This window comes from Microcebus murinus, chromosome 5, assembly GCF_040939455.1.
Source record: "Microcebus murinus isolate Inina chromosome 5, M.murinus_Inina_mat1.0, whole genome shotgun sequence".
NCBI classification, from domain to species: domain Eukaryota; kingdom Metazoa; phylum Chordata; class Mammalia; order Primates; family Cheirogaleidae; genus Microcebus; species Microcebus murinus.
The window spans coordinates 86,015,309-86,028,198 of record NC_134108.1 but is presented as its reverse complement, the minus strand read 5'-3'; the positions used below and the strand labels follow the sequence as shown (position 1 = coordinate 86,028,198).

Here is a 12,890-nt window from a genome sequence, read left to right as displayed (position 1 = left end):
ATGTATGTATACTATGGGATACTACTCAGCCACGAAAAGGGATGATTTAAGGACTTTTGCAAAAATTTGGATGGAACTGGAGACCATTCATTATACTAAGTGAAGTATCTAAATAATGGAAAAACAAATTCCACATGTACTTGCTGCTAAATTGGAACTAACTGGTGAGCAAACATGTGTACAGAGGGAAGTAAAAGTCAGTGGAAATCAAGCAGGAGGGAGGAGAGGAAGAGATAAGCTTAAACCTACCTAATGGGTACAATGAACACTATCTGGGTGATGGGCACCCTTATAACTCTGACTCAAGCATAATAAAAGTGATCCATGTAACCAAAAACATTTATACCCCTGTAGTATTTTGAAATACTAAAAAAATGAAAGTAGCACTTCTGAATTTCTTATGAGAAGCATTATTCTTCTTAGATAACTATTGCTATAATTGATTAGGAATGTGGCCAAATAAAGATATGTGAGGATGGCTGATTATAATATTTACCAAAATGGAAATTCCTCTGTCCAGGCATTGTTCTAAATGCATTGCTTATATATAATTTTTTTCAATCCTCATGTCAATCATATGATACCAATGTCCTCGTTTTACAGGTAAGAAAACTCAAGTGCAGAAAGGTTAAGTAATTTTTCCAAAGTTATATTAACAGTAAGCAGCATAGCCGAACTTTGAAACTTGGTGTTTGACCTTTAAGTCCTCTCTATAGAAATGCCCATGCTAAACTGCCAATCCACTTCAACAAAACCAGCAGCTAAGCTCTCTAGTTCCCACTTGTGTAACATGACAGAGCCAATCCTTCTGGAGTTGCAGTATCTTAACCATGTTTTATGATCAAATCTGAGTAACAAGGAGAAGCATATTTCACTTGCTTTTGGGGAGATAATTGCCGTTAGTGTGTGAAATACTATGGTAGGATATTTAATTGTGAAAAGATAGGCCCTGAGTATGGGCTAGAAGTTAAAAACATGATATTAAGAAAGTTAATTGCTCTTTTTATTCTATTTTTTGAGACATAGTCTTGCTCTGTCAACCTGGGTAGAGTGAAATGGTGTCATAGCTGCTCACTGAAATCTCAAACTCCTGGGCTTACGTCATCCTTCCACCTCAGCCTCCCAAGTAGCTGGGATTACAGGTGAGTGCCACAATGCCTGGCTACCTTTTCTCTTTTTAGTAGAGACAGGGTCTTGCTCTTTCTCAGGGTGGTCTTGAACTCCTGAGCTCAAGCAATCTTCCAGCCTTGGCTTCCCAGATTGCTAGGATGACAGGAGTGAGCCACTGTGCCTGGCCCGCTCTTCTTAATATTATAGGAAAAACTTAAATCGAATTTCTAGAGTGAGGGATTAGGGGTTACTGGAATAGTGAGATGAGAACAGATTATAGGGAGGGCACAGAATTTGGAATGAGGTTGGGACTGAGTCCAAGAGAAGATCTTTAAGAAATACCTAAGGTGGGAGTAGTCAAAGTATTTCTAAGACCAGCTAATATCCACGTTTTGTTTACATCTTTGCTTTGCTGTGCTGTTTTCCCAAGTACCTGACCTCTTTTTCCTGATACACTGTCCCCGCCGCCCCATCAAGTTTTGTGTTAGTTACTCTGGAAAAATCTAAGAAAAAAAAAACTATGTTGATTTTTCAGTTGAGGAGCAACCAATGACAAACAGCAAACAATTAAATAAGAACAATAGCTACTAATGATAGAGTTCATAATATATATTTGGCACCCCTCTGAGGACTCAAAAAATATATATCAAATCATGCATCTCTTACACCAATACTCTGTGGCAAGTATTGTTATTATCATCATTATTTACAGATGAAGAAACCACTAAGTCACACAGAAAACAAGTAGTATAACCACCATTCAATTTGTGGTTTCAGAGTTATTGTTCTTATTCTTATCTTTCTACTTGATTGGTTCTAACCTCTAGAATCAGATTGTCAGTGATAGTAAAGTGCCACAGAATGGTCACAGAATGTAAGAGAATATGACAAAAGCTATGCAATTAATCTTAAATTCCCTGTTGATCATGAGGAGGACAGAATTCACTCCTGGGATGAAGACTCGATTCACTTTTAGATACATCAGAGGAAATCATGATTTCACAAAACTGATCACTCCATTGTTTGAATTTAAGGAGTAGCCAAATAATATGTATAGGTACACAAACACGCAATTAATTGCTTTAGTTTACAAAGCTTAGATTGTTGAAGACTTCAACTCTGTGTTTACTAGCCCTATTCTAATATATCTTTAGGCACAACTTCTTGGGAACTCATGTGCCTATTCTTTTGCGCATATTTAATCATAGACAAACTATTCATGAAGATTAGGGCTTATTCCTATACCCAAATTATAAGAGTCCCCAACTATGTGATTTTGTCCATTAAGAAATGCTAGCGAAGAAACTTATTTTATTTTGGGGGGGTACATGTGATAGCTTAACGCATTCATATAATTGTAAAGATCGAATCAGTATAATTGTGATACCCCTTAAACTTTTATCTTTTCTTTGTGCTGGAAACATTGGAATTTTTCTCTTCTAGCTATTTTGAAATATGCAGTAGATTATTATAAACTATAGTCACCCAATGAGAAAAAACTCATTTTAAAATTTTGTGAATTGGGCTTCAAATATCAAAAATATCATGCAATATAAAAGATACAAATTTTCAGTTGTATTTAGACATAATATTATACATTATACATCATCCAAATTTTTCTATTTCTAAGACTGTTAGGGCTATCTTGTTTGGAGAGTTAAGAAATAGAAAATAACTTATTTCCAAATAGATATGTTCTTTTACCTCAAATTTCCAAGATATATCCACAATTAAAAACAAAAGTATCTTTGATATATAGGAGCAAACTCACTTTCTGAGATACATATATTTTTCTAGTATGTAGTATATCATCTATACCTCTTTCTCTTATGTAGGACTGTGGAGTTTGATTAAATATAGATAAAACATTTTCCACAGCATGACTTTATGAAACAAATGTTCCATTATAGGCTTATTTTCAAATTTTAAATGGTTGAAATACTTAATGTGGTTGATCTCATTATATTTTTCAAATTTAATATATCTTCAATGTAAATTTAGATACCTAACATAAATTCAATGGTATAAATTAGATAATAATATTTTTTAAATATTACAAAGATTATAATACAGTAGTTTTTAGAAGCGTTGGAGAAGACCAAAAGCATATATAATGAAAGTCATGAGGAATTAACTCATAGATGAATATCATTAATAACAAAAATGAGAAAAGGGGACCCGATACAATAGTGAGTGAAATGAACTACTACCATATGGTAGAAAAGAGATAACGCAAACACATATGATTCCATCAAGTTCTCGATGCAGTTTTGCTGGACTGTAAGTCTTAAAAATGAAGATTACCAAAATGAAATTATTCTTATAAAATTCATTTATATTTTGTTGTTGTTGTTGGCTATTATTGCAATGCATGGTCTGTTAGTGGACATCAGGGTAAATATTGACAAAATTTTCTGACAGCATGGCTCCTATACTATTATCTTCAATGTGAGAATCAACAACTAATGACACAATTTAGCTATTTGAACAATATTACACTAATGTGGCAGTTACCAAAGGTAGGTGTGTCAAAGTAGATACATTATAAAGAGAGTTTCTGTAATTGTGCTGAATTTACCTTGCTGTTGAAAGTTCCTTCCTCATCAGTCTCAAATATATAAATGTAGAATAATTATCAAACTGGAGTTTCAGCTCTTCTCTATCTCTATCATCTGATATTCACCTGTTAATGATATTTGTGTTTCTAGGAGACCAAAAATGTATCAGTGTTATAGCATATTGATATAAGACAAGTTTATTTATGGCTACAAAGCTGAAGAAAATTATATTTTACCTAATTTCCTCACTTTCAATTTAGATCTTATATAATTATGTTATCTGAATGTATAAAATGATCAACTACAGATTCCTCATTTCTGAGTACTCAAATTTTTCTTTAGATTAGATTTTAAAGGTTCATATTGTCTACTAGAAAATGGTAGGTTATTTTTTAAAAAATAAATGGCATTGATGTATTACTAGGATGTTCAAACCCTACATCTTAGTCTTTTATTAATAAAACATTTAAAAAATATTGGCTTAAATGTAGGGCATCTAGATTGTTGCCATAAATTTACAACAGCATGTTATATATTTTATAACTTACTCCCTTTTAAAAAGCAAATAGTATCCAATTTAATGATACTATTGTCACATAGAGATGATTTGTAGGGGGAAAACGTGGAAAATGATCTCTGGTGTTTCTGCCTTTGGTTTCTGAATCATTTTCTTCTATTTGAATACTTCCCTCCATGATTATAACTTTTCAGGAATAGGATGACATAACATTCATGGGGTGTCAGGCAAATGGGAGGGAGGAGGAAGGGATCGGTATATACACACTTAATGGGCGCGGTGCACACTGTCTAGGGGATAGACATGCCTGCAGCTCTCTGACTCAGGTGGGGCAAAGACAATATATGTAACTTAACCATCTGTACCCCTGTAACATGCTGAAATAAAAAAAAACCAATTTAATAAAATAAAAAAATAAAAAAGGACGACAGACTAATATAACACTTAATTCAGAGTATTTACCATTATATGGAAAGAATTGAGAATGTGTAATAAAGGGTAAGATGGTTATCTTGATGTAAGGCAGCTTTCAAAGTGTATATGAATGGTATGTTTCTTATAGCTATCATTTTTTAACTCAACAGTATTTTTAAAAATATATCCATATTGATAGATATATTTCATTCTTTTCAGCTGACTTGTTACTATTTCATCTTATTTATCACCCTTTTAAACATCCATTTCCAAGCTTTCCAATGTTCTACTATTTCTAATAAGGCTATTCAGAGAGTCATTAGCTCACATATGAGTGCTTTTATATGGCAGAAAACTAGAGGTGGAGTAACTGATTTAGCTGTTCTTGATGTCCTGCTACATTGATACCTGTCTATTGTGCCTGAATGAAAATCAATCTTTCATACTCTAAGCACAAGACATAAACCAATACATGATGATAAATTTCTGTGCCTGAGGTATATACCACCTAGTTATTAAGAACACAGGTGAAGTAAATGTAGTTGACCATAAAATAGAAATAAGCAAAAATGTAAGAATTAATCCAAAGGTGAAAGTATTTGTTATAGGCACAGATATAAATATTATCAGTTCCAACACTGGAAAACATCTTGGTAGAATGATTTAAGCAAACAAAAAACAAATAATCACCACCACCACCACCAATTAAACAAAACCCAAAATATCACAATGGGTGAATCAATGTCCTTGTCAATGCTATGCTGAAATTTATTGCTGGAATTTTTTATAATATCAGTATAAAGCTGATTACAAAAAGAGTGACGGAGTAGAACATACTATTTTAAAAGCTTAAGTCTTTTGGTAAGTTAAAAAATGTTATCAATGAGTATCAAATGAGAGATATACAAATTGTGGGGATATTCACCTTACTTTATATGTGTAGGACTGGAACTAGTATTAATTCTAGTTTTATCTTCTCCATAAGAGCATATCAGTGTTATAATTAATATTAAATAGTAGGACTACATTCCCTGTTATAAAATCTTGCATCACATGTAGTCCTGCAGTGTGGAAACTATCATATGTGCAGATGAGCTTTATTATAATGATTAGATAAACAGAGAGCCACCAGACAAATTAGTGGAGGGAAGCAATTCTAATAGCATGATCTAGGAGCCCCCAGCAATCTTTCTTGTGGCCTGTGAGGTAAAATATTTTTAATAATACTTAGATGTTATTTGACTGTTCATTGTGTTTACATTTGATTGTCAAGGGTAATGGTGCATAAACCACTGATGGCTTAGTATGAATAAAAATAACAGTGTCAAATGTATTAGTAAGTATATCATTATTACTTATAGTTAAAAATTTCTCTTAAAATATTCTTGGAGTAGTAAAGTTTTTAATTTTATTAAATTATAACGTATTAATTATATGCCTTTTTAATAATGTGTGTGATAAAAAATGGAGCATGCATAAATTGTTTCTGCTGAACACTGAAGTATGATGCTTGCCTCCAGGAGAAGCACTTGAATGATATTTGATGTGTGAAACCAATAGCTGCTGCTTATATGGAACACAATTTTACTGAAAAGAACAGCTAACATTCAAACTATGGTTGTGCAATCCTAGCTTTTAGGTACACATTTTCTCAAAAGCAAAAGGAGTTTGTCACTTCCAGGAAAACAACTAATAGTATTTGTTGCCTATAATAAAACTGAGTGTTCAAGCAAATATTAGAATTTTGGAAAAGTTTTATTTACCATGGTGAATTTGATAGCTTTACAATACTTAAAGACTTTTCTGATGGTATTTATTGGAAGGGATATTAACAAATATGATTTTTTATTTTTAAAAATTTATTTATTTCAAGGAAATATGAGAGTACAAACATAGATTTTTTGATATGCCATACAGGTATATGTTGGCATTTGGAATAATTGAATAACTCAAGAAACCAATGTTTTGATAGTACAGACTTGTGCATGAGTAAATATCCATTCAAAGTGCAAGATAAAACAACAAATTTTAAGTTAACAGAGTATAAAATGTATATTGATTGGGTTTTGCATTATACTTTGCCACTAACCTCTAATAATTTATTACTTATCAAGTTTTAGTGTAATATCAAAGAATATCTGAAAAGTCTATTAATGCATCCCTATGTTTTCCAAATATATATATATATATATACATATATATATATATATGTGTGTGTGTGTGTGTGTGTGTGTGTGTATAGAAACAGAAAGAGTACAGAATTTCTCCAACTACTTCAGCAAAATGATTATTGGACAGATTGAATACAGAAGTACATATGAGAATTCAGTTGTCCTCATTAAGCCAGATATATATATTTGTAAAAGGCATATAGCAATGCTACTCTTATCACTTTTATTTGTTTTGAAAAAGCAAAGATGTTTTTCATAAAATATGCTATTCTATATCATTTAACATATAATGAGTTTATTTTATTTTATAAAAATTAATAAAGGGAAGATGGGAAAGTAGGAAGCACCAGAATCTATCTATCCACCTAGACAACAATTGCTCTGGCAGAATGATGTAACTAATTTGCAATATTTTTTTTTTTTTTTTCTTTTTATGAGGGACTAATTTGCAATATTGATGTCTATTGAAGGCTTGAAACTTTCAGATGAAGGCTTGGAGATTAAACTGTAGTGAATTTCAGTCACTTGTCTGGAAAAGTCTTTATTTCTCCTTCATATATAAAACTTAGTTTTGCAGAATACAAAATTTCAGGCTGGCAATTGTTCTGTTTAAGAGACAGAAGATGGAGTCCAGTTTGATTTCTAAGTCAGTAGGTGGTGCCTGTGGGTAAGAATCAGCAACACCCTATATGATTGAGTCAGTAAATGCTGTAATAGGCTGTATATAAATTTTCCTCCCTGCCAGTATATGGCATCTGCCAGAAGGAGCAAGCTAAAGTGATGGTTTTGGGACCTGTAACTGGCTCTGGTTGATCAGGAGAAGCAATTGGATGTCCCAGGTGGTGGGTAGGGCCCTGGAGATCCCAGGGTACTCATTATTCTCAGCACAGCAGAGATGTGTAGAAGAGTGATGCTGGCTGGGGCTGAGTTGAATGAGTCTGGTTTCAGGCTCTACAGAGGTATGCACAAGAGCTGTCTCATCAGGGACCAAGGATCAGATCCTAGTCTGTTAGGGAAAGCCACAACTGAGGGACTGAACTGGCTCCACCAAACCAAAAAGTCTGCTTGTGGGAAAGGGACCATCTGGGATTTACAGACCAGATTTCAGGAGTGGGTTTAATTCTTTTCCCTCTTCCCTTGTCCCATGCATCTCCTTTGGATGTCTGGCCATAAGCAGCATCCCAAACTAGGTGAGCTCATCAGCAATGGTGCTGCAGGCTAGAGTTTCCCTGCCCAGGATCCTGCCTCAGAACAAAAGCATGGCTTTTCTGTGGGGAGAGGGATGCTCCACAAGTGTGCTGCAGCTCAGAGTCACACCACGCTCTCCTTTTAGTTCTGCTCACATGGGCTCCCTCACCTCCCAAGATTAGTTCACAATTCTCTTCTCTGTGCTTACAAGCAACACAATCAAGTCTTGCAGATATAAGAGCTGGACTGCAGGCATATCCTCTGATCTCTCAAGTTCAACACCTGAGTGTGCCAGGGAGGAGTGTCCTGAATAGCCCATGGAGTGCCTAGACAGGTTTAATGTTCTTCCACTTTGAGTTGTGCCCTGCTTTGCTGAAATAGCCAGGTGGGCAGCACTGGAGTGGGCCAATGGGCAGGGAGCTCATTGTCTGTGCACTCCTTGGTTGACTACAGGTCTTTAAGAGGAAAGACATGAACATCACTTTCTGTGGAAACCTGGGTGTGGTGGGTGCACCCATAGAGGGGAAGCAGTCTCTTCTGAGAGCCCCAGTTCAACTGTTACTTGGGGCACCTGTGCTGACTCACATGGGAAATGCCATGGCTGTGTCAGCAACTGTGGGTGGGGGAGATGAAAAGGAAGAGAAGAGTCTGAATGGAGGAAATCTGGCACTCTTGTTACCTTTGTCTTGAGGAGCCCTCTCTGGCTTGAGACACTTTCCTCTCCCCTGAGGGCAGCCTGCCCTGAATGTCCAAGCTCTGGGATTACACAGTTCCCTTACCAACCACTGGCCCCCTGTGGCCACTGCTATCTGGATAAGTGTTGGGAACTAGGCATAGAAGGAATATATCTCAAAATAATAATAATAATGTTTGTATGGGCACCACTGACAAGAAAACTGAAGGGTGAAGCTCCCTGGGGAGGACAAAGGCACACAATGGGTGGAAAAGCAGTATGGTGCTGCTGCCTCAGTGGTGAGGGGTAGCAACTCTGAGGGGGCTGGCAGCCTGGTGCTTTGTTCTGAAGAAGCTATAGTTTACTGCAACAGCAGCTTTGAGGCTCCTGAGGGTACAGAAGCTCTCCAACAGTCCAAGAGCCTGGAGTTTGCCAGGAGTGTGAGGGAAGGTAAAACAACTACCCTCACCTACCCTTTTTAAGGGGCTCCAAATTTCTTAGGGGTTGATCTTTGCAAATCTTGCTCCTTCTTGTCCTGCTCTGCAACTTCTTTCCATGGAACCTCTGGTAGATTCTAGCACTTTTCCTTCAGAACATACACCTGGGCTATTCTTTTTTGATCTAAAACTTTTCTTTTTTCTGAGAAGATCTGGTGGCTGATGTCCATAGTCAGCCATCTTATCTCCCCTCCCAGAAGATTTTTAATTAGCAATTTTAGAGGCCTGAAGGCAATAGGTCACAATATTCAAAATACTAAAAGAAAAACCCTGTACACCAAAATCCTATATCTTACAAAATAGTCCTTGAAAACTTAGAGAAAAATTATGACATTCCCTGATAAAGAAAAGCTAAGGAAGTTTGTTATCACTAGACCCATCCTGAAAAAAATGCTCAAGGTAATCCTGCAGGTTCAAATGAAAGGACCCTGGGTAATATATGAAGAAATAAAAATATCAATAAGGGTAAATACATAGGTAATTATAAAAGCTAATTTTGTAACATGGCTTATAACTATACTTTTTGTTTTCTACATGATTTAAGAGGCTGATATATTTTAAGTATTATTAATGTAAAAGCTAGCCATAATATAACTTTGGGTTATAACTTCACATTTTGGTTTCCACATGATTTAAGAGGCTGATCATTTCAAAATTATTAGTTTATGTTTTTATACACAATGGATAAAGATGTAATTTTTTGACATTGGCAACCAAAAGTCAAAAGTTGTGGGGACAGAACTGTTAGAGGAATAGACGTTTTTATATTAATTGAAGTTAAATTGGTATAAACCCAAGTTGGAACATGGGGAATGGCCTTAAAATGGGTAAAAATGTTCTCTGTCTCTCTAAAACCTCCCTTACTCCTTTTGGAAATGCAAACCTGCATCCCTGTCCCAGGCCAGTGGTTGGGAGGGGCAGGGAGGTGTCCTTTGTTCTTTGTACCACAGAAGATGGCTCAAGGGAATTGTCCAGGTGGAGGTCACAAGATTGTCTTGGTCAAAGATGAGATGAATCAGAACCATCAACTATAGTTGAACAGCAATTGCCTGAAGCTGAAAACCTCCCCTTTAAAAGCTCTGTATTCCTGCTCAGAGGCATGATGTTGGTACTTTAAGAAGGGAGTCTACCAACCTCCTCATTTGCTGGCAAATTAATAAACTTCTCTTTCTTTCTCCTCAAACTACCAGTCCTCATTTTTCTGATGCAACCTCGAGGACAAGTGCCAAGCTCTTGGTAACAAAGAGTATTATAAATTTAAGCAATTGAGTGTAATCCCCATGGTAACTACAAGGAAAATAGCTATATACGAAAGGATATGAGAAAGAAATTTAAATATTTTACTATGAAAGATAAGCTAAACACCAAAGTACTTTAATACATAAAATGTGAGAAGAATAAAACTATAAGGCATGTAGAAAACAAATAGCAAAGTAATAAAAGTCCCTCCTTATCAGTAATTACTTTAAATGAAAATGGATTATACTCTTCAGTCAAAAGACAAAGACTTGCAGAATGGATAAAATACACGATCCAACTATATCCTTCCTACAAGAGATTCATTTCAGATCCCAAGACACAAATATTTGAGTTGGAACTCTGTGAGAAAAATAAAAAAGGAAATGATACATTTTGGTGTGGTTACTTGAACAAATGATTTGAAAAATCACTAGTGATATTTTACCTGCAATTGCCAATGTGGTTTTTTTTCACTGCCTTGGATGGAATGAAAGATCCCCAGTTATTGAATTCTGTAACTTCTATGCAGCCAGTAAAATTCGTAACTGGTTCAGAAATCTGAGAGAGAGAGAGAGAGAGAGAGAGAGAGAGAGAGAGAGAGAGAGAGAGAGAATGAATTTACATAATTTCCTACAATATGTTATTCTTACCGCAAACTGGTCACAGTGTGTATTTGGATTTGTGGTCTGATTTGATTTACTCGACTTATTGATAGGACAGTAATTCAACTCATCTCATAGATATCTATCCAAAAGTAATGGGATTATTCCATGTCTTGGCCATTGCGAATGAAGACGCATCGAACATGCACAAATAGATAAAGAAACTGGATAAAGAATATAATGTAATATTATTAAGCCTTAAAAAAGGAGATTCACTCATTTGCCACAACTTTGATGAACCTGGAGGACATTATGCTAAGTGAAATAAGGCAGAGACAAAAATAAAAATATTGCATGATCTCATTTATAATGTAATCTAAAAAAAAAATAAAGAATAAAACCGTGATTATAAAACCAGGGGCTGTGGGTGGGGTGAGGAGGAAATGAGTAGATGTAGGTCAGAGGATACAAAGTAGAAGATATTTAGGATGAACAAGTCTAGTGATATAATGTACAACATGAGAACTATAGTTAATAATATCATATTGTATTTGGGATTTTTGCTAAATGACTAGATTTTAGCTGCTTTTGCCACACACACACACACACACACACACACACACACACACACACATACACAAATGAATAACTATGTGTGGTAATAGATGTTAAAACTTGTTTCACCATGGTAACCATTTTACCAGTCATATGTATTTCATAACATCATATTGTATACCTTAAATATAAGTAATAAAACCTATTTAAAAATTAGTAGGAGAGAAGATCACCTTATTTGTCAAAAGTTACTCAAGTCTGTATATCCTAGTACTGTATGAATTACACAAAGTCACTAATATTTGAATAAAGAAAAAAGTTCATAATTACAATGAATTCCCAATGAAAAATAGGAGAAAAGCTGATATACTCATCCTTCCCATCAAGGCATTACATTTTCCATCTTTTGCTCTTGTTCCTTGCACTTATTCCTTTCAGACATCAGTTACCTTGCCTCATCTACAGCTATCAAAACATCACGACCAATTGCTCTTCTAGGGTCCAAAGCAAACCTAGAGTAAGCTACAAATATTTGTGATATCCTGCAGCCCTGATATGTTATGCATGACTTTTGTGTTCAGTTGTGCTGCCTATCCTCCTTAGGAATAATACGGGCAAAAAAATAATAATAATAAATAAATAACAGAAAGATGCTAAGAGGCCAAAAACAAAAAGAGAAAATAAGGACATTGGAAAGCACTCATTTTGCTGAACAAAAATAACCTCATAAAGATAAACAGACATATGGCTTTTTATTCTATTCACTGTTAACATACAATACTATGCCAATAATTACATGTGTATCTAAATTTATATTTAGGAGAAGAGAAAGAATCTAGAAGGAGATACAGCTCAGAATTCAATAGTTAGAAATGGGCATTTATTTTATATTCTGTCCTCTGTTATGTTTTTAATATTATTAAAAATTTCAAGCTTACATGGACCAAATTATGACTAGGGAAAACACTAAACTTATATACTAAAAATTAAGTTGCCTAACTTGATTTTTGAATTAAATGCACACACTCTTTGCATTCTCCAGAATTCATATCTCCTTGAATATGATATTGTACATAAATAAGTAATAGGATAAGACTTTTGACTTGTTTAGGAATTTTAGGATGAATATATTTTATTTCATCTTTTAACATATAGTTAGCTTTAAAACTTTTTTTTTCTTTTTCCTCCCCATATAACCTCAAATGTACTGCAAACCCTCTCAACTAGTAGCACTCTGTCAAATGTCAAAATGCCTGAACTAGAAAATAAAACAATATATCACACAGTAAGTTTACAAGGAAGTCAAGTTGGTTCCAAGAAAAACAGAAACATTTGTTTCTCATATGCTGCAGATGGGAGAGTGTAT

The 12,890-nt window shown here is 34.8% G+C and overlaps 1 protein-coding gene across 1 annotated transcript in view; it reads right to left on the bottom strand.

Moving 5' to 3' along the window:
* EYS (EGF-like photoreceptor maintenance factor) overlaps positions 1 to 12,890 on the bottom strand; it is a 1,642,296-nt gene that overhangs the window by 496,624 nt on the left and 1,132,782 nt on the right. The window contains 1 exon segment of the mRNA XM_020287130.2: positions 10,813 to 10,925. Coding sequence (XP_020142719.2) covers positions 10,813 to 10,925 — 113 coding nt within the window.